General features: G+C 44.9%; 1 protein-coding gene across 1 annotated transcript in view; it reads right to left on the minus strand.

Annotated features, from left to right (window-relative positions):
- LOC140650839 (neuronal acetylcholine receptor subunit alpha-7-like) overlaps window positions 1-25,498 on the minus strand; it is a 63,974-nt gene that overhangs the window by 15,377 nt on the left and 23,099 nt on the right. Inside the window, exons 3-8 of the mRNA XM_072859640.1 lie at window positions 14,596-14,640; window positions 12,727-12,836; window positions 10,197-10,276; window positions 7,454-7,621; window positions 5,173-5,367; window positions 3,848-3,934 (exon numbers count right to left, since the gene is read on the minus strand). Of these exons, the coding sequence (XP_072715741.1) occupies window positions 3,848-3,934; window positions 5,173-5,367; window positions 7,454-7,621; window positions 10,197-10,276; window positions 12,727-12,836; window positions 14,596-14,640 (685 nt within the window). The remainder of the gene's footprint in view (window positions 1-3,847; window positions 3,935-5,172; window positions 5,368-7,453; window positions 7,622-10,196; window positions 10,277-12,726; window positions 12,837-14,595; window positions 14,641-25,498) is intronic.

A 25,498-nucleotide genomic window follows, 5' to 3' on the forward strand; every position in this document is an offset into this window, starting at 1 on the left:
TCACCTATAAGATGACTGTGGAGAGATTATGCTGTGCTACCCTGTTAGAGTAAGGATAAGGTTTTCAGAGCTTAAGATCATGTAAAACCACACAGCCCAGCTTTGAGCACTTGCTGAACAAGGGCTGTTTGGGTGCAGAAGTCAAATGGGTGAGCAGTCTTTCCCTGCTTATTTGGGGTGGAGCAAGGAGTTAGGAGCAGGCCTTTAAACTAGGAATACTGTGGAAGGGAGATTACAATCCAAATTCAAATGGAGAAACAGTGGACAAGGGTTGAAAGAAAATGGTGCTGGGTGGCCAGAGCAAGAAAGGAATGGTGAAACAAGGTGGAGGGGCTCACCTGCAGAGTGAGCAAATGCATGAAGTCTGGGAAATATGCAGGAGCAACTGGAACTCTGCGTGTGGTCATGAAACAATAACATTGGTGGGACAACTGAGGTGTGGAGGGACACCTCTCACTACCAGAATGTTCTCATGCATAGGTACAAGCTCTTCAGGGGGAACAGAGCAAAGACTGCATGGGTTGCCCTCTATGTGAAGGAGCCACTTGGATGTGAAGGGCTCGTCTATGGGATGGATGAGAGCTGCTGGAGAGCTTGTGGGTCAGATTCAGTGAAGACGCCAACAAGAGTGATGCTGTGCTGGGATTGCATTATAGACCACCTAAACACAGTGGATACGGGGATGGGGCCTTCTTAAAGTAACTCAGGGAAGCCTCTGTATCACAGATCCTGGTTGTTACAGGGGACTTGGACTTTCCTGATGTCTGCTGAAAAGGCCACACAGTGTAATGCAGGCAGTCAAGAGGATTTCTGAAGGATGTCAGTGATAACTTCTTGATACAAGATACAGGCCAACCAGAGGTGGGGCACAGCTGGCTCTGCTCTTCACTAGCAAGGAAGAACTGGTTGGGAACATGATAGTCAATGGCAGCCTAGGCTGTAGTTATTATGAAATAGTGGTGTTCAAGACCATGAAGGGAGCGAGGAATGAGAACAGCAGAGTATAGACCTTGGACTTCAGGTGAAGAGACTTCTCATTTTTTGGGGAACTAGTAGCTGGGATCCCACCGGAGGAAGCTCTGAAAGATAAAGCAGCACAAGAAAACTGCAAGGACTTGAAGTACAGCGGCCTCCAAGTGCAAGAAAAGTCCCTTCTATTACTCAGAGAAATAAGCAAACACACCAGGAGATAAGCATGGCTAAGCCAGGAACTCATGGTGGAGCTCCAGTGCAGAAGAAGGAGGGATGCGGGAAGCAGGGACAGGCTGCAAAAGGAAAATTTGGAAGCATTGCCTGGGCATTAGGGTTCGTGTTAGGAATGTTAAAGCTCAGGAGCTGAGACTGCCAAGGGAGTCAAGGGCAACAGGAAGAGTTTCTACTGCCACACAAACAGTAAAAAGCTGAACAAGGAAAACATGGGCTTGCTGCTGAATGGGGAGGATGATTTAGTGACAGTGGACAGAGATAAGACCAAGACAGTGCATACTTTGCCTCAGTTTTCGCCATCAAGGTTTCCTATGTCTCAGTGCTTATAGACGTGGTTCAAGGACGAGGAAAATAATCAGCAGTGGATGAGGATGGAGTCAGGGATTGATTGTGAGATCTGAACCTGCCCAAGTCCATGGGACCAGATAGGTGTCACCAAGAGTCCTAAGGGTATCTTTGCAAGGCCACGGAGTTGGGGTAAGATCTCTGACAACTGGTGAAAGACAGATCTTGCACCCATATTAAAAAATGTCCAAAAGGACAATCCAGAGAGCTACAGCCCTGTCTTTCTGACTTTGGTCCCTGGTTAAATTGGGGAGCAAGTCCTTGGGGAACATTTCTGGACACTTGAGGGAGAAGGTGGGGACTGGGAACAGCCAGCCTGCATTTATCAAGGATAAATCATGTCTGACCAACATGATTGCCTTCTATAATAAAATGACAATAATTGCAGATAAGGGTAGAGCAGTATATGCCATTTACATCAACTTTAGCAAGGTTTTTGACACTGTCTTCCACTTCCCAAGGTCCTTTCCAACCTGAACTGTGTTGTGATCCTATGAAACAAGAGCTTCCATTGCACAGGGATGGTCGAGCTTCAGAACACACAGCCTGAGTGCACCCCAGTGTGTCAAGGTTCAGTTTGCTTTGGGGCTGTAACAGGGAAGCATCAGATGACAGTAGCCACAGGATTGTTTTAGACATCCCTCATCTGGATACCTGAAGTCAGTCTCCAGGGTGTTACAAAGAATCCATGTGCAAGGATTATTCTTTTACAGTGTTTCACAAGATAAAATTTGTCTAATGAACAGATGAAAGAAACAGACTGTTTGACCTATATGACAACTTCAAGAGGTGCGTTTCTAATACATTTGATATGCTCTAATTATTTGCGCATTAGGAGAAAATGTGCAACAATACATGCTGTCAAAGAGGCATATTCGTGAGAAGAGACTCCCTTATCATGTCCTTGACTTTGTGATCTAAAAAGGGTGAAAAGATGTGAGAGGTCCTAACAGTTGAGCCAATACTCACCTGGAGAAGGGGTGACTCAGAGGCAAGAGGCCTGCTGACTTGCAATAAGATGTCCAAGTTATTCGGGGGCTTTCAGAAACTCTTGCGTATGGGTGCTGTTGCCCTTACTGTTGCATAGTCACCCTCTGTCCCCACAGTTAGGTCTGAGGTTTTAATCCTTGATGTGAGATAATGAAGTTGTCTGAGTAAATGCTCTGTTGTCCTGTTCATGATATAACTTGTGCGAGGCTTCAATTATACAACGGTGAGGTGCACCTTCCATCAGCACATAGATATATTGTTTAATATTTTGTTTATTTCTACTATCTGGAATGTGTACTTTAGTCATTATTTGTATGCAAAGATAGACCTTAGCTCAGGAGATGATAATTAAACAGGTTCTGAGTTTTCCTGTGGTGTTCATACTTTATTTTGTAAACCAGAACAGGTTTATTTTCTCTACCCTGCTATGACGTCAGGGAATAACACTTTCTGCAGTTCACAGTTGAGAAACGGAGACCCCATGAGATCAAGGTAAAGGGATGGTCCTATGAAAACAGAGGATGTAACAATGTCTGTCTGGCCCACGTTCCCAAGGTGATAATCTGTCCCATAGTTTTCAGCACGTTAAAAATGCTCCAGTGGTATATTTGAATTTTGACTGTAGTACCTTGAGTTGCTCTTGGGGTAGAGAGAAGAGAGAAGAGAAGAGAAGAGAAGAGAAGAGAAGAGAAGAGAAGAGAAGAGAAGAGAAGAGAAGAGAAGAGAAGAGAAGAGAAGAGAAGAGAAGAGAAGAGAAGAGAAGAGAAGAGAAGAGAAGAGAAGAGAAGAGAAGAGAAGAGGAGTGCAGGTGGGGAAGAGATGCATAGCAGCAGGGAGGGTGGGTGATGCGGAAGAAGAAAGATTAATTTTCTCTAGCCAGCAGCACTGAGACCTTCAAGAGCTTTCTGTGCACACAGCTTCATCCAAAGAGCTGTTGAAGGGACTCTATAGACAGACTCAATGAATCCAGAGCCAGGGCTGAGTACTATTGCAGTATCCTACTCGTGCCTGTGCACTGGTGGTGTTGGCTTTGTGCTTTGCCTACCCAAACCTCCACATTGTGTATTGATTCTGTGTCCCCTCAGTCCTCGCAGTTACCAGCTTATCTGATACTTCCAGAGCCTTTTTGTATCCCTCATGTAGGCCGTTTTCATACATGCAAACAATAAAGCCCAGACAGAGATTTAGTCCTGACATTGCTGAAATGCAAAACTATAGTAACCAAAAGAGTCAGTCCTCAAATAGGCTTTGAACAGCTCTTGAGAAGCATCATACCTTGTGCACAGAGCAGAGAAAACCAACTTACCTATTAGTGGGACTGAGTCAGAAGTTGCAGGCATGATCTCAGCCACAAGCAGCATGAATACGGTCAGGGAAAGCAGGACAGTGATACCTGCAGGGGGTGAACACAGAGGGGAAGGATGAGGAACATGGACTTTGCAGCTGCTCCTCTGATGTCTTTGCCATTAAATATAACCTTGTCCTGATCTATGGCTAAGCCGAACGCATGACGTCATGTCTGTCAGTGCAGATGAGAACTTCCATAAAGTGAGAGCATTTTTGGATGCAACTTTATCTGCTGCCTTTTCACTTTTCTCAATTACACCCAAACCCTTGCTCCTCTTAAAGTAATGGAGAAATCTTCCCTACCGAGTGAAAAGAAGCTTGCAGAACTGGTAAACTACATTGCTTTTCCAAAACATAGCACAAACAAAGCCCAGATGTTTATTAAGGGCTTGGAGATACTTGCACAGACATGAATCTAGCTTTTGGCTATTGCAAATTATATAACACCCTCCAAAGACCTGCAGCCTGTTTTAAAAGTAGCTATTTGTTTGTTCTATCTATTACCTCTTATTTTTGTGTCAACATTGTACTTCAACTCAAATAATTCTTTTCCTTGTTTCCATCCTATCTTTCATAGACAGAAATTGTATCCCCCACAGCCTGTGTTTTACTCCTTGTAAGACAGATGCTCAGATCCCTGCTTGTCCTACTAACACTGAGGGCACTTCATGTGATTAAAGGTCTCTGTCCTGATTGGAATTGTGCACAATTAACTCTTAAGATCTCACCCGGGCCAGTCTTGTGTATTTCCAGCTCTCCCCTGTTTTCTTCTGGAAGCACCCCTCCTGTCTTTATTGACACACACAACAGTAAATCTCATTTAGCCCTTCCTTGGCTGTCACTACTTTGCATTCATGGGGGACTCATGGCTTGGTGTTTTGGGAGCTGAACTGGGAAGGTGAAAATCCATTGCCCAGCTGCTGCTGCTCACAACCCTTCACTCTCTGTGTCTTAGTATGTCCTATCCGAAAAACAGAGTTAATCAGCTGTGAAATGCATTGAGACGTACTAAAGAACAGAAAAACAGGGACGACGGAGTACTATCACTGCTGCCTGTGCCAGTGACAAGTTCTACCTTATCCCAGGGTAAAATCCAAAAGATTTTAGAAGTGTTTAGCACAGGATGTGTGAATGCCATACAGAAAGCTGTTACCTTGGTTTCTGCAACCAAACAAGTGCTTCTAGTGCTCCTCCAGGGAAATCTTTATTCATCAAGCACCATGAGATATTTATTTTCCATTTTATAGGAAGTGCTTATGAAAGAAATGAATTCTTTGCACTTACCTAAAGAAATCTTCTCCCCTGAATCAGCTGGCAAAAGGAAAACAAGCAGTGCCAAGCCAGATATGAGAACGCAGGGAATGAGCAGGTTCAAGCCGTAGTAGAGGGTGCGTCGGCGCATGGTGATGGTGTATGTCACATCTGGGTATGGTTCTTTACAGCATTCATAGTACATCTCATTCCTCTTTCCTGGGACACCTACAGAGAGGGAGATCAGAGCAGTGGGGAGAGGTGCAGGACTCCCGGATAACCCCTTGGAATGGTCCAAGAACTGATCATTTACGAGCCAATGTGTGGCATCTCTGCCACACATTGTGCATTGAAGAGTGTTTTGAAGTGTCCTGTGGCAATTGACAAGGGAGAAAAGACACCCCCAAATCAGTTACCAGGCAAAAGACATTTTCTAACACTTGTGGCCAGTGATGCACACATGGATGAATAGATTAAAGGGAACAAAGGACAATGTGCCTCAGTTCAATGTTGTTTGAAAGCTGAAATACATCACTACAGGGTTAAATGAGCCGTGGTAACTCTTAGTGTGTCAATGTCTTCAGCAACGTCTGAGGCTACAGTGCAAGATGTCTGCCGTTCTTAGTCTACCTTCTGTGTTTTCTAGGGTTTATTTTCATGCCTTCTGAGTCATTAGAACCTGGCTTAGCCAAGAAAGCTCATCTGGGCCAGATGAAAACTGTTCTGAGCATCCCAGTCTCAACAAGGAAAGATTTGCAAGCAGCGGACAAAGATTAACTCAGTAAAACATGCATTCTGCCTTCCTTCATCCAGGGAATGGTGACAAACAGCTGATGTCATGTTCACTAGCCCATGCAGCAGATTTTCTGTGTGACAAGTGCCACCGGTTCTCATTTTTCTGCTATTTTCTTATACATATTTGCTTTGTTTTGTCAGGAAAAACAAAGAGGATATAGCTTAATTTTCAAAAGAGGTGTAAGTTAAGCTTAAAGTCTGCTATATCTGAAGGTTAAGAGACATAGTTGTCCAATATAGCTGTACAGCAGGGTTGGCCATGGTGACCCAGCTGCAGTAGACTGTCTGAGATGCTGTGTGGCAGGGACTGCAGCAGCACAGGAAATGTCAGGGGAGCTGGAAAAACTCAGCACCTTGTATCTTTCATGCCATCATAGCTCACCTCTTTTTTGCTTCTGTGCATATGATGTAAGATGTGACAATGTGTACATTTTGGCAGGAGCATGGCAAAGTCTCCATAAAGGTTATGGCCATGGCTTGACTGAGTTGTTACTTAATGCTTTTGCTGTATAAGCTAGATAAGGGCCTGTTTTGTCCACCCCTGTTCAGCGTTGAAGGCAGATAAACCACAGGCCAGTCTCTTAATCAGATATGCAAAGTTACTGGACAGAAATAACCACTATAAAAGAGCACTGGAATGTCAAGAGTGCTCTGAAATGGATGGACTTTAGGAGGAATTCACTACAGAGTCCTTCAGCTTCTCATGAAACTGAATACTGATTATGTTTCTTACTGTATTATTTGTCAGATGCCCTGAATGGTAGAACTACTTCATGCAGTTGGTTAGTGACAGTTTAGTGACAGTTAATGACATTTTCTTGTCTCCATATGCAGACTAGAAGATGAAATATCCTTCCTGCAAGCTGTCCTTAAGGTGGTCTAAGCTCTATCAATTTCCATGGCATTGCTTCTGACTTACACCTACATAAATGGGTTCAAAATAACTCACTAGGGGCTCACTCTGAATAAGTAGTTCTGGGCATAGATTCTTCTTTTAAAAATACAGGTATCTTCCAAAGCACAGAAGGGAAGAGAGACATACTGAACTGCAGCTATTTGCAGTTATTATGAACTGGTAGACACTTTGATGGTTTTCTGGGTGAGAGAGATTCATCTCTGTAAAAGCTCATTCCAGTTTTGCTGAAATAGTGTTTTTTACACCAATCAATTTTTGGTTGACATGTTAGAGTAGATGTGACAGTAGTGTTCCGTGCACCTACACGAGACACATCCAAGTTTAGTACTGACAAACTGCTCAGATGCATCAGGACCAGTAGATTTCATTTACGTACTCAGTTGCAGGCAATTGCTTCAGAACACAGTGTTTTCAGACAGAGTTCAGTGAATGCAGCTGAAAGGATGTCTCTGATCTGTGATTTTTTTTTTTTTTTTTGCTGCCTCTTACATAGAAATTTTTAATATCTGTATTTCATGTCCCAGTGGGATTGATCATTTCTATATATTTGGGGTTTGCCTTTGAAAATTAGACTACCAAAAATTTTTAGGCCAGCCAATTTACCCACTAAATCCCATTCTCCATTTGAGATGTAGTTTGAAATATCAGCCTCGAGCATCTGCAGGTCAATCAACCAGCCACTGTGAGTCCAGGATCCAAACTTCAAATCACACTTCTGCACATCAAAGGGGAACCAGCGGACATCAATGTAACATGTGCTCTTCAGAATGCCTGTGGATAGAAATCAGTCAGAATGAAGCATGTGCAGGCTGCAATTCATCTCTACCCTTATCTGTCCGATCGATTGTGAGCAACTTTCTTCTCCAAAAGTCTGTGTGATGTAGTCATGGGGTAACCAAACAAGTAGCACAGGTGGAAGATGCTGCCATGAGTGGAATGACCTCCCTTCCTGGAGCACCGGTGAAGATGCCTCTCTCTTTCACTGCATCCTTGAGGTAGGTTGCCCAGGACACCGGCCACTCAGGAGCAGCCCAGCCTGTTTCCTAGTGCTGTCTGTCCCCAGCAGATCACAGGCAGTGCTGCAGGGCTTGACAGGAGCGTAGAGTACATAGATGTCACGCACTGTGGCTGGAAGTACTCTGACAAGCTCTTTGAAAGGAGTTCCTTGTTAGGCCCTGCATTAGACCCACAGTCCCTTGAAAATACATTGTTATGCTAAACCTTGCTTGGTGCTGGTCTTTATCTTCTGTATGTTAACCTGGGCCTTGAATTTTACTCTGGATGTGTCTAGTCCACTATCATTATTTCATGTGACATTTTAAGCAGCTTAAGAGATTAATAATTCTATACTGTTGCAATCTAATTATTTCTTTTGTTGCTGTTGTTTTTCAGCTAAGACAAGAGAAAAAAACCTAATGGATGGTCCAAACTTTCTTCTTCGGACCACAGCTGTGCCTGTGCCCGGCAGCATGGAGGGCTTGGAGAGTGGGGAAGATGATCTGTGCAGCCTTCATGACTGGCAGCCAGTGGCAAAACACAGAGGTCATCCCTGTGTCATCCCTTACCCCTGTGGGCCTGCAGCTTTGCAGCCTTCACCTTACCTCCCCAGTTCACCACGTGCTGGCCAGCTCAGAGGCACAGTTTGAAAGAGAGGCAGCTTCTGCTTCATTGGAAAATTATCTCCAACACTGCACTTAGCTTACCTGTTTGCAGTAATTGTTTCTGTGTGCTCCCTAAAACACCAACTAACGTGAATCCCAGCTCTGAGTCACCTAACTGAGCAGAGTCTGATGTTTTGCAGTAAGTGCTTGAGCCATACCTTTTGAAGATAAAATCCCCCAAACAGAGATCCTTGATTATTGTTTTTGCCTGCTGCTGCAAAGGCTGAGGGCATTGTAGCACAACCATGTGTGCAAGACCATGTCCCTGCACAAACACTGATGCTCTGGGGTGGCTGGGTTCCCTTCATTTGTCCCTTTATGTTCTGGGAGGTCTGACTCCCACCATCATGGCCATTTTTGGATGGGCCACATGGAGGCTTTTCTGCCAGTTTCTCCTGAATCTTGGCTCTGCTCCTTTCCTTAGCAGACAGCTGTCCCCTTCTTGTCCTTTCTCTCTACTCCTCCACCTATCTTTTTTCTCTAATGGAGAGCAGCAGTGAGTACAGCATGCTCTCAGTCATGAGAAATAAAACTTTCATGAAGCTTTCGAAACACCAGCTTTTCCACACTTCCATGTTTTCCACTGTCTTGATTAAACTAGCTGCTTCTGTGACCCCTTGTTGCCAGTCAGTAGGCTGATTACCAACTTTTTCCTTCTAAAATTTTGCAAAGTAGCTTGGCAGCACTTAAATCCCTGTAACAAAGGATTTCCTGTGCTTTACACAACAGATTTCCATTATTACTTTTTCTATCTTTACTGTTTTATTGAGTTCTTAAGTAACCAATTCTTCACCATGGAGTTTGTAGCTCGGCAAGAGATGAGCAGGACACCAGATCTGCCCATATAGGCACCCTCTGCATTACCTCCCTACCTGGAGGGATGGAGAAGGCTCTGCTTTGATACATGTCAATTTTATTCCTGTCTCATGTTGCTCCCTGGAGGGCAACCTTACCCATGGGCCTGTCCCAGTGAAACCACAGAGATGGTTTAAGGGGTCTCAGGGGTAGGGATCAACAGAGGACCAGCCATCAAGGAAGACCCACTTGTTCCCTGGTGGGCCCTGTGGACATGCTTGGGGTCAGTCTGCCAGCAGCTATGACACAAAGTTTGGGCATTTCTTGTCCACCACAGCGAGTGACTGTGGGGATAGTCTGTGTATTTGCTGGTAGGTCCTGGCTGCTGGGCCCTACAGGCACTGAATTGGCAATACAGATGGAAAGCAGGCTGACACTCGGGTCTGGCTGGCTGAGACCAATCTAAGTTTGTCTTTTCACCTGGAGTTGTAGCCTCAGCCTGGCAGGAAGGATTTCACTGCAAAGGGAGTGCTGCTCTCGGGGTCTCCTGTGGTCACATACCTCTTCACTCTCAAGAAAGAGCTAATTGGATTGCACATGAAACGTGATGTGGGGGTGCACACCACCTTGCTTTAGATGATGCCTCAGGTGGGCCTCGGAATGTTCTAAGCAAACTGCTCAAGAGACTGATTTATTGATTTGTGAAGTGGAAATACACCACTAATAATGGACCTAAATTATTTCAGTGGGTTTGTCCCATAATTATAGAGCTTGCAAAATTTCCACAGATTGCTTCTAAACACCTTGGTTTCATTCATGAAGGAAAACTGCTTGTAGTTATTCAAAGCTACACATTGACTTTAAGCAAAAAAATGCTCTCTGTGCCCTACCTGGAGGAATATATTGGCAGGATCCAGAGTAATTCACCAGCACATTTGTGTGAAATGTCGCATCAAATCTTTCATCCGCACTATAACACAGTATAAACAAAACAAAGCAAAGAAAAAGCAAGCTGACGTTTGAGTTAAGATGTAGCAACTGTCAACATAAAAATAACCTTTTGGCTGAATTTAATGCACAGAATATCTGAATTAAGGTCCTACACCTGGGTGAAGTGTCCACCCTCGATCAGTATCTCGACTTCTTATAGACACTGTTGGCCTGCACTCAGGCATGCTGGTTGTGCGCTGCAATGTCCTCCAAGAAGTGAGAGGCAGAGCTGTTGGATGTCTCAGAACAAAGACAGAAGTGAAAGGAGCAAAAGTGTCACAGTAGCTGTACCCAAAGACCAGACAGTCGGGAGGATGAGGCTTTTCTGGGGTTGCTGTCAGAATCAGGCAGCTCACAGTGCCTGTTGTTAACTGTTACCCAGACATCTGTCGTAAGAGTAATGGTGGCCTGAGGCAACAATTCTGCAGTCTGTTAGGATGCAGAGGGGCCAAGGGTTTGCTTCAAGCAATGGAGGAAAGCATTGGGGAGAAGTTGTTTTAGATTTGGGGGTTGTAGGAGGAGATTCATTGAGACTCGAAGAGCAGAAACCAGGTGAAAGGGACCAAGAAGAGAGAATTTCTTTAGGATTCTAGCAATTCTGATAAAAATAAGGGAGTAATGAGCCAGGCAAGGACAAGAATTCTTCAAGGAAGCAGGCCTGGGGGCTTGATCCAGAGGTTCTCTTGCGAAGAGATTAATTGCGGGTGGTTCCCCTGGCTGATGCTCTAGAGCCTTGCCTGTCATGGCTATATGTGCAGGTCTATGTTGCATGACTACACCACCTTACACACCCTATCTCACAACCAGATGTGGAAAATTCAGACCCTCCATCCCTCCTGTGACCTACTCTTTATTAATGTCTGAGTCATTGGTCCTCAGTATTGTCCCCAGCACAAAACAAAGGGGATAAAATCGAAAAGGCTAAGTGCAGAACAAGTGATAACTATCAAAACACATAAAACACAGCAAGAAAGGTTTTTATAAATGCAAGGAAACAAAGAAAAGACAAAGGACCAGATAGATCCATTACTTGCTGTGGAAGGAAAGCAAACAACAGGATGCAGAGAGCTGTGGCATCCTGCACCCCCTATGCTTCACTCTTCACAAACTGTGGTTCACCACAATTAATTCTTGCCCAGTGGCAGGAGTCCAGGGCAGAATAGGGGAGGAACAGGTTAAAGAAATGTAGATAAGACAGATTGCAGTTGGCAGGGCTGATGAAATTTACTCTTGAGAACTGAAGGGACTGGCTGAAATACCCTCTGAACCATTAACAATTATCTGTGAGAGCTCGTGGAGAACAGGGAAGGGCTCAGTGAATTAGGAAAGATCAAAGAGAATTCTGATTTTTTTTTTTAAAGGTGAAATTATAGACACATCAGCCTAACTTCAAAGACAGTGAGGTGAAAACAGCTGGCACAGTTTGTCAAGGGCCAACTGCATCAAATCAATCTAATTTTCTTACTGACTTAGTAAGAAGAGGCAGGTGATAAATCTGAACTTCACAAAGCCTTTGCTACATCATGTTCTTATAAACAAACTACGGTAATATGGACCAGGCTATATGCTTCCTTTTTAGAGACTGAAAAGGAATAAAGAGATTGTGAGGAGTAAAGCTGAAGTAAAGAAGAACACTTAAACAATCCAGGTCACTCCAAACCTCCTTCGGATATCTTATAGTGAGGCCTTGGAATGGAAAATGGATCTTGGTGAACTGGGGAAACCAACAGAATGAAATTCAGTCTGGATGATTAGAAAGTATTACCCTTAAAACTGTCAGAGAAAGACAGATCAGTGAAAATCTAGTAAGACAGCAAGGCTGAAGTACAACATCCGGGGTTTGTGACAGATCAAAAAATAAGTCCAAACCTAAGATGTTAATCAGAGCAAAGCCAAAATCCCTTCCTCCTGGAAAGCATTAAGGAGACATCTGTCTAGAGAGCTTCCACTCCATTCAGCACTGCAGAAGTGCTGGCTAGAGAGCTGGATTCAGCTCTGGAGGAGGAAAAACAGTTTAGAGCATGTTCAGAGGGGAAGAGGTATGATAGAGAGATTTATAAAATATGAGTGATGAGGAAAGTGAGAAGAAAATCCATTTGTTTAGTTCAGGCGGAAACACTACGGCAGAGACATGATAATAATTTTCCAGGAGAGCCATGGTAATTATAAGGAGAATATGGATTGTTTTCTCTCTGCATTCACTGGGAAAAGGTAAAGAAGGCATCTGAAGAACTACAGCAAGGAATACTTAGACTGGCTATTAGAAAAATCTGTTAGCTGGTGCGTGTTTGCTTTTATTGTTACTGTTTCAAGAGTAAGACCCAAATCCCCAGATGGCAAAAGCCCCAGAATATCAGTGAAGCATGCCTGATTTCCAGCATCTAATGCTCTAGTTCTAGGCTCCCACCGGCCATTGTGCATCTTGCTTACCTGTTATACAGAAGAATGTCTGGTACCCAAATCTGGTCGGCTGGGAATCGCAAGTTCTGCACCCCTGGGTATTCATACTGATCCCAAGACAAGTAAACATCAACCCAGTACTGTTGGCAAATACATACATCAGATTATATGAGCTGGTAAAAGTCTTCTAAGTTGTCTGGAATATTATGAGACCAGAATGGATTTTGCCAGTAGCAATAGCAGTAGTATGATAATAGTTTAACGCTCGGCTTTAATTATTAAGAAAGGTTGGTATATATACTGAGGAATTCACAGTGTGACAACTGAATGCTGTGAGCTGTATTTTAATTTAGTGTCTAATCCGTCCACCTTGTGGTCTGAAGCCAGGCATCCCAAACCTTTTCTGGTGGGCTGGCAGAAACATTGGCAGTAGGCACCTCCACGAGGCATGCCAGTTCTGAGCTGAGGTGGTTTGAATGACTTGGGTATTGTCAGTGGTACATGGACCACGGTCTCAGAGTCCCTCTTTGGTGGATATAATTTAATTTGTTACAAAGGTTGGGTGATTCTTTTAATAACCACCTTGCTATGAGAGGGAGGCAAGTGAACTTCATATCCCAAGGGGTTTTTTCTGATCCCCCCTTCTCCACCCCAACACAAACAGTTAATTCAAGAAATGTGCAGGCACAGCTTTTGTGCTGAACCTTGTGACTTACAGCAAAGCTCTATGGGAGGGCTGCAAGGGAAACAGTTATCGGTGCTATAACTGAAGAACACCTCTGCAAGGGACAGGACACCCACAGGCTCTGTCCTAACAATCCTGTAGTCCCATAGGTTGGTCAGGGTTAGTTTTTGCAATAGAAAACAACTCATTTCTGCTGCAAATCCCAGCAGGTAGCTGAGGAAGAAACAGCCTGTTCAGTTGCACCCATTAACATGAGATAGTGTTTGGCTGCTAAAGCCAAAGCAGAATTAGTTCAATCATTCAAGTCTCTCACAGGCTTTTCCCTCCAGAGCTGCATCTTTACTGAGCACAAGCCATTAAGGAGAGATCAGTTTACGCACCATAAGAAAAGACCACATCTCTCACTGTACACTGCCAGCAGCAGACATGACAGGAAAATCCCTCCCTCAAAGCCCTCAGTGAAGATCAGTTTTGCTTATCCTGCGTGACCAGTGCAGGTCACTCCTCAGGTGGAGCAGGTTGCAGAAGAGGGACGAGGAATATTTATGGATGAGGTCTGTAAAGCAGGAGGGAAGGCAATGTTCCCACAGATGTGCCTGAGCACTGCCAGCAGCAATGCAGCATGGGGCTCCTTGCAGTCCCTGGCCACCCCACCACCCAGCATGAGCAGTCTCCACATGGTCCAGCATGGCTGCATTGTTTCTGTGTTCAGGGATAAGTGCTGGGGATCTTTGTGCCCTGCCCTCCATGGGGGCATCCCTTGCTCCCCCTTTCAGACAGAGGTGGGGATTTGCCCAGAAGCCATGAGTGCAGGGTGCCCAGACTCTTACTGGGTGTCTGGCTCCTTCACAACAAGTCCCTGTCACTGGCCTTGGAAAGGGCCTTGAGCCCCTTAAAAAGTCTCTCCTTCTGCTACGGTGTGATCATAACTTTGGGCTCTTTGTTACTAGATCCCTACATCCACTGGCTTAACAACACAGTTGGTTTCACCCTCCAAAGGCCAACAGGTCTGCCCAAAGGATTAATGTAGTCTCTTGCATTTAATTTTCAAGGCTAAAAGGAGCACGAGAGAAATTTCAAAGGACTCAAAATGCCTGCTTGTTTCACATTATAGACAGGTTAAAAGACAGCAATCTTGCTTTTCAGCTAAAAAATCACATTCAATCACTTACTATTAGAAAGGGTTTTTTTCTTTATTAACACAGGTTACTCACCATCTGCAGCCAAGCATTTGTGATCAACACCTGATTCTTCTCGTCCTTTGAACAAAAGGGGAAAGGAAAGGGAAGAGAAGAGAAAACGGGATGAGACTCAAAGTACAGTTTGCTTACAGGTGGAAGAGTTTCTGTTTCCGTTAGAAAACCCAGACTCTTGGGGTAAATAAACACAAACTTTATGGAGTAGATTGTGAGCTCACTGCAAAACCACTGAACTGCATTATATAGCTGAGACAATAATGGCTCTTTTCTATCTTTTAAACATACAGACCTCCTGCATTTATCATAACTGATCAACAACAGAAGTGAAAATAATAGATAATCACTCTTCTTTTGCTGGGGATAATCAGACTGCTTACCAAAAGCACAAGTTTTTCCTTCTAGGTAGTTGGTCAAAACAAGATGATTTCCAGTACCACATGCAGTAGTTGGAGAGATTTTATGATGTATTTGCTGCCACTACAAAACAATGTTGAAACAGTGCTGGAAGAGCTGTTCCTTTGGAGTGTTGGCATTATGTAGCTTAGCTCAGGCTGAAAGGGAAGAAAGGGCTGGCCTTGGGCAAAAGCTAGCACATGGCAAAAGGACACAAATGCTGCCTGAAAGGGAGCTCACACGGCGTGTGCAGAGAGCAGAAGTGTGTAGGTTCGGACACCTGCATGTAGAGACCATGGGGAAGCAGCTCTGACTCACAACAGAAACAAATAAGGCCTCACCCAGCTGTTCTCCAAAGTGCTTTGGGGAGCTGCAGGGTGCCCAGTTTGCTGCAGTTAGCCTGCAGGTGCAGGACCCTGCAGTGCTACTGCCACAGCAGGGATGAAGAAGCAGGGCTGCAGAGTTACTGTGGTGCAGATACCCAGATACGCACTGCTGCCTGGCACAGCTCCAAATACCATCACAGGTGTGCCTTCCACTTCCCAGGAGCTGAGGCTGGGCTACTCAGTGGGGCTGGCTCACCATATGCCCAGATGTCTCCACACCAGGGGGAGGTGTTTCTTCCCCCTCAGAGCATCACTTGTGTTCAACCCTTATCTCTCCAGAGAGCAGCTTTGACTCAGGTGTGTCCTGAAACTTGTTTTTGATGCTGTAGCTGGGAGCAGGCCTGACCAATGCAGCCACTCTTCCAAAAAATGACATTTTCTTGGCCAAAAGGCATGCCAGAAAGCCCCCTCTGATTCAGCTCAGCTCTCTTGAGTACATGTTGGAAGGCACAGCCTGGCCCAAGTGACTCAGTTGTTCATAGCAAAGTGGAAACACCTTCAACTTGTTTTATCCCGGATTGCCACCCCATGGTGCATTGACTTGACTCCTCTTCTATAGATAAGTTGAAATAAACTATGATTTGGGCATCTGAAACCCTACTCTTCTTTAATTAGAGGCCAAATTTTTGTTTCATTGTTCTCTTCCCATTCTTCCATAGCCAAGGAGAAACATAGAACCCATGCAGAGACCAGAGATTAGCTACATTACAAGGAAGATAAGGAGATCTCTGAAGGACAGAGGTACGTTTTAGCATGACACAAAGCTGCTGTGAAACTGCAGCAAACCCTGTGAGCTCCAGCCCATCATTGCTGGACTGCAGTGACCAAACCTTGGGATACAACACAGAAGTGTGGGATCATGGAGGCACCAACAGGATGCACATACTCATGGCAAGTGTGCTGTAAGAACAGCCAGACAGGGAGCTTCACCAAGATGCAAGATGATGTGTTGGCCTAGCAAATTTCAAAGAAGAATCTCCACTGCCTATCCATGGGTCCAGGCTCTCTCCTGATCAAGTTACTTCCCAGGCTCATGATGATAACCACATGGTGCCAGTGCCCAGCTCCTCTGGATGGCTGAGCTACTTATTTATGTGTCTCTGTGTGTGTTCATGCCCTAAGAAGCGCATATGGTTGTCTGCATTGTTTGGGGTGGGAGATGTTGCAATTGCAAACTTCTTGGCAGGCATTTAAACCCTACAGAGTACCCTGGGCATGCAGGCCCTTTCTGGTCATGTCCTTAATGTGGAAGCTGAGTTAGCATGTGCTTGCCATTGTCCTCCATGCCAAATGTCTATCTCACTACATCTCTCCTGCTCCACTTGAGTCCATGCCACTTCTACTCTTCATTGGCACTCAAGATCCAAAAAGCCTGGTCTCTAAAATCACAAGGTAAACCACAGTCCTGAAGTAGCCTGGACTTTTTGGTTCGTTCTGATCCTAAATTATGCTATTTTTTTGCAGTACTTATTGGCTAACAAAGTAGTAAAGCCAGAACTGCCTTATTCACTTTGGAAAAATACCAGTCTGCTCACCTTAAAGCTACATTCATGGTCTATTTCCTCCCCTCACAGTTCATATGCAAAGAAACTACCCAAGAAGAGCCAGGAAAGATGTGAGCTCCTCAAAAGCAGACTGCATTATCTCACACTGAGCTGCATCACTAGGTGTGTGCTTTCTTCTGTGAGGCCTCTGGGTTTACTTCTTGTGTGTTTCATGCAGGAACCACTGCATGACTGCAAACTCCCAGGCTAATGCATGAAGCAGAACTGCCTGGAGAAGCCTCCTAATTACTGATTCTCCAGCACACAGGATACTGGTACTGCTGAACCCTTACCATGAACCTTGTCTGTGTCATGATTTCCTCTTTTCTGTCACTTGGGTTGTTGGAGCTGCAGAAACACCCCAAGGGAGACATCATTTATCTGGAGGATTCCTGATTGTTTTGGCACTGTGGGCAGAATTATCCTCTGCAGTCAGGCTCCTGTCCCCAGGAAAAGCAAACTTCAGGCATGAAATAGGCCTTTGCCATAGTCTTCCATGCAAAACTGTTTATGACACTACCTCCTCTTCTGCTCCACTTGAGTCCCCTTGAGACCTGCCTAAACTGCTTCTGCTGCTGGGAGATGCCACACAAAAATCAGCTGGGAATTTATATCACATTATACTGTTCATACATTTGCCTTTCGCCTCTCTGCTGCTCCCCAAATCGTGGCAGCAAATATGTGTCCCTCGTTGTGCAAACCACAACATGCCTCCAGAGGCCCTGTCCCATCTGCAACTCCCTTTGTCCCCTTGGTTGCAGTTGCTGAAGTAATTGTAAGAAAGTCTCCAGAAAAATAAGAAAAAAAAATCACACACAGGACTAAGCTTGTTGAGACAGCGTTTTTTAGATGCTGAAGGATTCAAAGGACTAAACACCAGCTTGGAAAGATATAAAATCATAAAGTGAAAAAAAACAGAGCTGGTATTTTATGGAGTCATCAGAGCTATTTGTGTCAAGTGACCTGGGAAATGAAAGCAACCCAGCAATACAGAGGCTGTGTCCCAGGGATCCTCAGAGGCCAGCCCTTCCCCATCTGACTGATGCCTTCCTGGCCACCAATGACTCCTCAGGTGTCTTCTAGGGATGGTGAGCATGATGCTTGTCTGAGTTGCTCATTAAATCCTAGCAATATTTTGTGTTGCTAGCCAATCAATAATTGCTTGATACTTGTAAACTGCACATGTCCTCCTTGCAAAGTCTTCCTGCATACTGCTAAAGAAGCCTGAACACCATGACCAAAAAGATGGGCTGCAACAGTTAGGAAATTCCTTTCCTGTGAAAGAGAAAGGATTTTCCCCATCTACATTGCACTCTATAGGGAAGGGGAGGAGAGGACCTTCCTCTTTTTGTTGGCTACCTGAGAGCCACAGGGTGATGCATTAAAGTGCAATGGAGATCTGGGAGGCCTATGGGTTTCCTGCATGTGGAGATGCCTCCTGTCAGGAGCCTTTCATGTATGGCTCTGGATTTACAAGGAAACTCCTTTTTACCTGACAGAGTAAGTTTATACTTAACAGACTCCATGTCTGCAAAGGGAAACATCTAGGGCTGACTTCTGTATTTCACAAAACAGACTGTTGCCCTTACCTGATCCCCTGTCACACCTCTGTGAGCTCCTTGTTCAAATTCAGATGCTAATGACCTTACTGATCAGCTTTGACTCCAAGCAATTCATCAGCCATGTATTTCAGGTAGCATTAAATTTATTATCTTGGGTACGCTTTGCCTCCTTTTCACAGAGCTATTATGCTCACCATGTTTGTCCTGCTTCTCAAATTTGTTTTGTAGTCAAAGGGAAAGCTTGTCTATTAGAGTTCTCACAGGTTTATCTACAGCATAACCATGCCCTGCGTGGTCTTCCTTGTCTTGTCTTTTGATAACAGCAGTCAGCAAGAGCACAAAGGTCTAACCAGGGCTTTTGGCTGCTTACGTCTCTCTCAGCCTTGGGGGAAGAAAATGTCACTTCAGGATGTTTTCACAGCCATTCAGAGTCTATTCTCATCCTTGCCTTCAGGCTGCTGAGCTTTCAAAGGATGTTTGGCTTTATGGACAGCAAAACACAGAAGATGTTATTTCTGTATTCAGCACTGATCAACAGATGCGGCCTGATGGGTTCTTCTTATCACAGGATGGAACAGAAAGTTTTCCAAACAAGGATCTGATTTTGCCAGAAGTGCCTGGTTTGCAGCAGCAGCAAAGCTTACTTTACACTGGGCAGGCATTTGTCCAGGTGTAGGTCTCTTGCTAAGCCCCTTCTAGAGAAGGACCCCAAGGATCTTGGCCAGGGGAAGAGTGCATGCTGGAGCTGCCCAGGAGGTGAGAGCTCTGGGAGTCTAGAGTCTGAATCCATCCCCTGTTAGAGCAAGAGGCTTTGAAGGGCAGAAGTGTTTATGGAGCTTTCCATCTTTGCAGATGTGGTGGTTTACTCAGCCATGTAGCTTTGCATCCTGTAAGGAAATAGTTTGGCCTTTGGAGTGGGCTGGTTGCGTTGCCTTTCCAGAGCTGTGGAGGAATCACAGCTCCTGCTGACTTCATCATGATCTGTGGACTGTGTGCATCTCTGAGATACCTGGGCACAGGAGGGACCGTATTTGTCTGTTACAAAGACAATTACAGACAGCCATGAGAGCGTGTGTGTGCCTTACTCTGTCCCAAGAGGTGGCTGGCTGGTACTGCTTTGCTTAAATAAAAGTTAATTCTCGAGCTTGGGAAGTGTTGGAGGCGCTTGCCTCACTGTGTGTCATTGGTTTGTGCAGAGGGATTTAAGGTTAGTTCTGAGGATGCCTTTCCTCCCAGGAGAAAACTTGAATAATCCATCACCCTGCTTTTTCTGTGCAAGGTTTCTGTCTCACTTGGCACTGTCAGCCTTGGGGATGACATTCCCTCCACGTTTGGCAGGCTCTCAGCTCCCAGCTCTCCCTGCAGCAAAGCAATCAAAGCAGCCCTGCTAAGATCCCAGGTGAAGCTGGAGATGACTAGCCCCCAGAGATGCTTTTCCAGCACTCCCCTGGCAGTTCCCCTGGGCTGCAAATGTTCAGCTCAGACAAATCAGTTTGCTTCTGGTATTCAAAAATGCTAGAAAACTAATGCTGTGGTCACTAGATAGTGCAACAGTTGTCCTCTAAATCCTTCCTGTCTTTATCTGGGTCACTTTCTCCCATTTCTATCTCCAGCCTGACCCCAGTTAATCCCCTGCCCTGGATATCTGCTTATTCTTACAGCCACCCATGGAGAGTGACAGAGTCAGTTTGGTTTGTTCTGGTGCACATGCTGCGACATGTGAATGTTTTAGTTTGGTTTTCTTTTCCCTGCTCTCAATCTGAAGCTTACAATGTATGTAGGTCTGCCTGCCTTTTGCACCACTGCCTGTCAGTAGATTTTCCCTTAGCAGGCCAACATCTAGATAAAATGTAACTGCCCTCAGCCACATAATCACCTGGGTCATAGCACATGGACTAAAAAAACAAAGCCCTTCCTGGTTCAGTAGTCACATCATATGGTAACATGTAATCTCCGTAGCAAGGCACTTGTTAACAGGTGACTGACAGGCATCATTAATCCTTGCCCTCTCACAGAGCCACAGAACTGGGAGTTGGATCAGCCATTGATTTGTTGCAAGACACTGACCAGAAAAGTCCCAAATTGAACAGGTAATTCTCAGAGGCCACCAAAGGCCATATGTGGCTACTTTGGTTAATTTCTTTCTTTTTTTTTTTTTTAATCACTATTTTCGTGCCTGAATACAAGGAGAGATATGGGCAAGAGACATGGAGACATTGACATGGAGACTTGGAAAGTTTTGTTAGAAGAGGCATAGGTCTCCGCATGGGATTTTGATCAAGAGTATCAAAAGGAATTGATGAGGCTTTCAAATGCTTGTACACTCAATCTACAACGGCAGCAGGCAGTCCTTTCCATTGCTGAAACACCCATCTGCACACAACCATCAGCTGATTAACTAAAACTCAGCTTAAATGCATTGTATGGTTGAAATCCCACAAAACCAGACAGTTTGAGGAAAACCCGGGTTGCCTTGGCAACATTCAGTAAGCATTGCTGGAAGCCTTTATATTTCAGGGGTCTCATTAAAAAGTTGGAATAAATGTTGCCATGGTAACATCAACTTTGAAGAGCTACCTGATGCTTAAGTACCTCATCTCAATACCTTTAACAAAGCACCTTCAGGAGGAAGATGGGAATCAGAGGGGATGGCCCAGAGTCAAGGTGAAAGGTTGAGAGATACAAAAATACACTGGAATAACAAAGGATGAACAAATATCCACCGCCACCTGCTGAGCATTTCTTTGCCCATCAGGATGGAGACGCGGCCAGGCCAGTGTTGTCAAGCCAAGGCGGATGTAGTTAAGAGCTCATAGCTGAACACCCATGCCCTTCTGCTTTTCTCATTTTGTTGCTTAGGCCTTTTCTTCTATGAATGGTTGGAGGTCACGTCTTATAACTGCTTTTCACCTAAGTGAGCCACATTCCCATCTGTTGCCACTGGCTTCTCCTTGAGGTCATGCCTTTCTTGGTCCCTCTCTGTCTTGGAGAGGCACATGTCCCTTCACTGTGGGCAAGCAGTGCAATCTGCCTTTGGTCTTTCGATTGGGTAGCAGTATGAGGCTGCCTGTTCCTACTGCCTCTAATCACTCACAGTGTTCTCCTCCACAGAAGAGCATTCTGGGGGGACTATCATTGCACCCCTATCTGTTGCTTACAGCAGCCCTTTGCACACTTGCTTTCATAGCAGGAGCTTTACATGTTGGAGGGTCTGGCCACTGTCAGATGACACTCCTCCCCTTGCAAACCCCTGGAGCCAGGAGCAATCACTTGTGGTGAGAGTGGAGAATTTAAGAGAACCCTGTACGGGGAGGGGCACAGCGTTCAAACAGGGCCTGTGTGAGAACAGCCTCCAGATGCAGGGATGCCAGCCACGTTCCTCAGGAAACATAATGCATGGCCAACAAAGTCTGTGAAAGGTGTGCCTTGTGAAGGCTTTGGCTCCCTGTACATCAGAGACCAACCAGTTGCTTTGGTATGGATGTTAAATGCAAAGTCCTAGATGCAAAAGCTGCTGCAGGAAGTACTGAACCTGTGCATTCTCCAAAGGTGAGAGCGGGAGGAAGGAACAAGGGAAGAAATGCCATTTTCTGCTGCCAGCCAGGTCGTCAGAGGAAGCAGCCCTCCCACTCACTCACACAACTGGTGACTGAGAGTCTGTCAAGCCTACAGATTTGTGCCTTACCTGCCTTTTTGCCCACATTTTGCAATTTACACTGCTTCTGGGGTGAAAAAAGGCAGACTTGTTCTTGCCTTGCACATGTGACATGACCTTCACCTACAGCCTGGGACTGTAGGTATCTGCCTTAGGAAACTAATTTTATTTTTCCAAGATGCACCTCTCAGCAGTGCCTGAAGATCAGGACTGCTGTGAAATGTGTCACTTTATAGACTCCAGTACTGGTTTTGAGACTGTTTGACTTCAAGTCCTTCAAGAAAGACCTGCAAATTCCAGGGACTGCTTGTCCCCACACTGCTATTAGGTTCCTGGGGAGAGTGAAGCCACCAGCTTTGTCCCACTGTTTCACAGATGCATGGAAACGCCAGGAGCTGGGTCAGAGGGCCTCACATGGCTTTCCAGCACAGCACTGCTCTCTGACTGCTTGGATGAACTGATGTACATGTTTGGTTCCTGGGGGAAAGGATGTTATGTCACCATCCAAAAGCAGTCAGTCCTCCATTAAAATCCCAAGTCATCCACACATAGCATGTAGGTGTTTTGTATATTCTCCAGGGTGGATACCTCATTCTGAAATAGCCCTCCACGTGTTTTGTGTACAGTTGGCAGGTGTTTCAATAAACAGGACTCGACATAAATCATTATTCCAAGCTATTCATTATTCATTGCCTTTTTCAGCATTTGAAATCACAGGGAAAGCAGTGGGAGAAAGGCTGAGAAAGGTCCCAATTAGGCCAACCCTGACTACTTATCAGAGACTCACACTCAGACTATCTGCAAGGCTGCCTTTACTCTTTCTTCCTGTATTTGCACGCTGCTGTGACAGCACACAAAAGTAAGGGGACGTAGGCCTGTTCCAAAACTCAAGTGAGCTCTTAAAGCCTGTGATCAGGGATGGAAAATGGGGGAAAGGTTTTTATTGAGGAGCTGAAGTCAGTGTCTCTCAGAAGTTACACTCAGTGTTAAAATACTAACCTTCCAAACACTGAGAAACTAAGAAATACTAGGTTCAAGGCCACCCCAACAGCTTTGGTTTAACCGCTTTATTACAACTGGTGGCTTTAGAAACATGACCATTTGCAGTGCCCCTGCCCCATGACAGCTTCCACAGTCCCCTGGCAACAGCGACGCACGACCAGGAAGTCTCTGATTTCTGGGGACTCTGCTGCCTTTCCTGGAAGGAGGTGTGGAAAAGGTTTTCCATTTCAAGCAGCTGAGTGCTTCTCCAAAGCCTGCCACTTTCCCTGCCATTCCTGCTAAGTTTCTGAGTGATAATCAGGAAAATATCACTTTAGATAAATTTTGCTCCTGTGCACCTTGGGGAGCTGATGTAAAAGTACTAAAGTCTCTTAAAAAGCCTTGATGGCTCAAATTAGTTACCCAAGATTAAGGAATATCCATGGGCTCAAGATCTAAATTCCCACATCTTCTAACAGCATAGTACAGCCTTTTCACCAGGCAGGCAGAAAATTGGTTAGTTATTGTGAAACGCCCAAGCTGGATGACCTCCACTGAAAACCCCAGAAGGAAATCAGCCATTCTTTTTTTAGAGCCACAAGTACAGCTTGGGGAACCATGCTGAGACAAAGCAAACTATTGAATTGCTGCTCACTAAGTGAGCCCACTCCACTCTTTGCCCTAAGCCAGGCAGAAGCCAATGAAAAAAAGCTGCAGGTAAAATTCAGGTAATTAAGGCTTCATCATAATGCTTCATGCAAGTATGTGCACAAAGTAATATTAGACAGGAAGCCATAATATCCATGGTGCCTAAATTCCTTGTGCTAGGAAACCCGCATGTCGCGTGTTTAATTGGTTTAGTGAGACTGATATTTTGATAATGCCTGGCACTTAGAAGGCAGCCAAAATACTAATTTATGGCTCAATTAGCCCTGGCTTTCCCACTTTTCAAGCTCCTTCCATGCTAATGAAGAGGCAAATTTATTTAATTTTTCTTCCCAGAGTTCAAAATTGGTCACAGTAAGTGAGCTTTATGACCAGGAGAGAGAGTTGGGGATTTAACTTTAATGAATCTGTTGGTCTAGCAACCTTTCTGTAATTTTTCTGCCTGGAATTTTAATGACTACTATTCATGATCACTAATTACTGATTTTCAGCTTTTATAATGATGTCCAGTCTGTTTTCCTTCTCAGTTGCACCATTTTGCATCAGTCTCACTGCTCTGGTCTACTGAATTTGTTCTTGCAAGATGAGACTGAAATTTCTGGTGGAGAAAAAACTTTATAGAAAGATACGTAGTTTGGTAGAGTAGGTCTATACAAGGAGAAACAGAGCAAACATAGCTCGCAAAGGCTATGCAGGAAGCCCACAAGTAAATGCAAAGGCATTACTAGGAGAGGAAAAATAAAGACACTTCAGAAGGGTTGAAAGAGTCAGTTTCTCTCTCTAGCATTTATCAATGCTTTGTAATGGAATAAAATTCAGAATACCTCTTCATAATCCTTTCCTTATTACTTCTCTCTCTTCCATATACTCTTTGTTTCAGTCTTGAGTGGTCAAGCTTACATTGTTAAAGTTACCTATCCATAAAAGATTTGTACAGGATGTACTATCAGGATTATGGTTTAATCTAGTGAATACTGATACTATATTGGGAATAATATGTGAACAGGTGCTTTTGTGTACTGGCATATTTATATTTGTTTCCTTGAATCACTTGTCTGTTGATCTGGGTTTGCTACATAACACCCAGTCCAGAGATTTGGACATGTGATGGCGTTGGGATGAAAGGTGAGAGGGGATGACCTAGCTGCTGTAAAGTCAGTTTAGGAAGGTAGAGGAGAATTAGAGCTAGAAATTTAACCCTCGAACTTTCTGGCCATTCAATTCACCTGCAGAATCAGCCCTAGAAACCCTCTGTCCTAGAGGACAGGATGGTTAGGAGGCTGATGGCCTGGCTTTCCCCTGGGGAAGCACCCGGGGCCAGTGCAGCTGGCTGCCGCCCTCCTCTGCCCTGGTGGCAGCATCACTGCCAGCACTGGCTGCCTCACAGCCCTGCGGCATCTCTTGCCTCCAGCCACACCTCGCAAAGGGGGAAACAGTGCGTGCGCTACATTAATGCGTGCCGGAATGAATAAGCACATTTTCAGATAAGAAAGCAGAGTTGTTTTCACAAGTTAGCAGAGTTTAACAAGGCCCTTCTCTATCTTGCAGCTTATGAAACAAAAACACTTAAAAGCAAGGAAATCAACGGCTAAAGGCATTCAGCTCTGACAGAGAGTATGTGAAGAAACTGACACTACAAGGGCTGTGTCAGACAGAAGGTACCACAGGGCTGGGCATCACCTTCCTCCTACCTTCTCACCTTCACCTTATGGCACAGAGTCTATTGACAGG

The sequence above is a fragment of the Ciconia boyciana genome, chromosome 4 (genome assembly GCF_034638445.1).
Source record: "Ciconia boyciana chromosome 4, ASM3463844v1, whole genome shotgun sequence".
NCBI classification, from domain to species: domain Eukaryota; kingdom Metazoa; phylum Chordata; class Aves; order Ciconiiformes; family Ciconiidae; genus Ciconia; species Ciconia boyciana.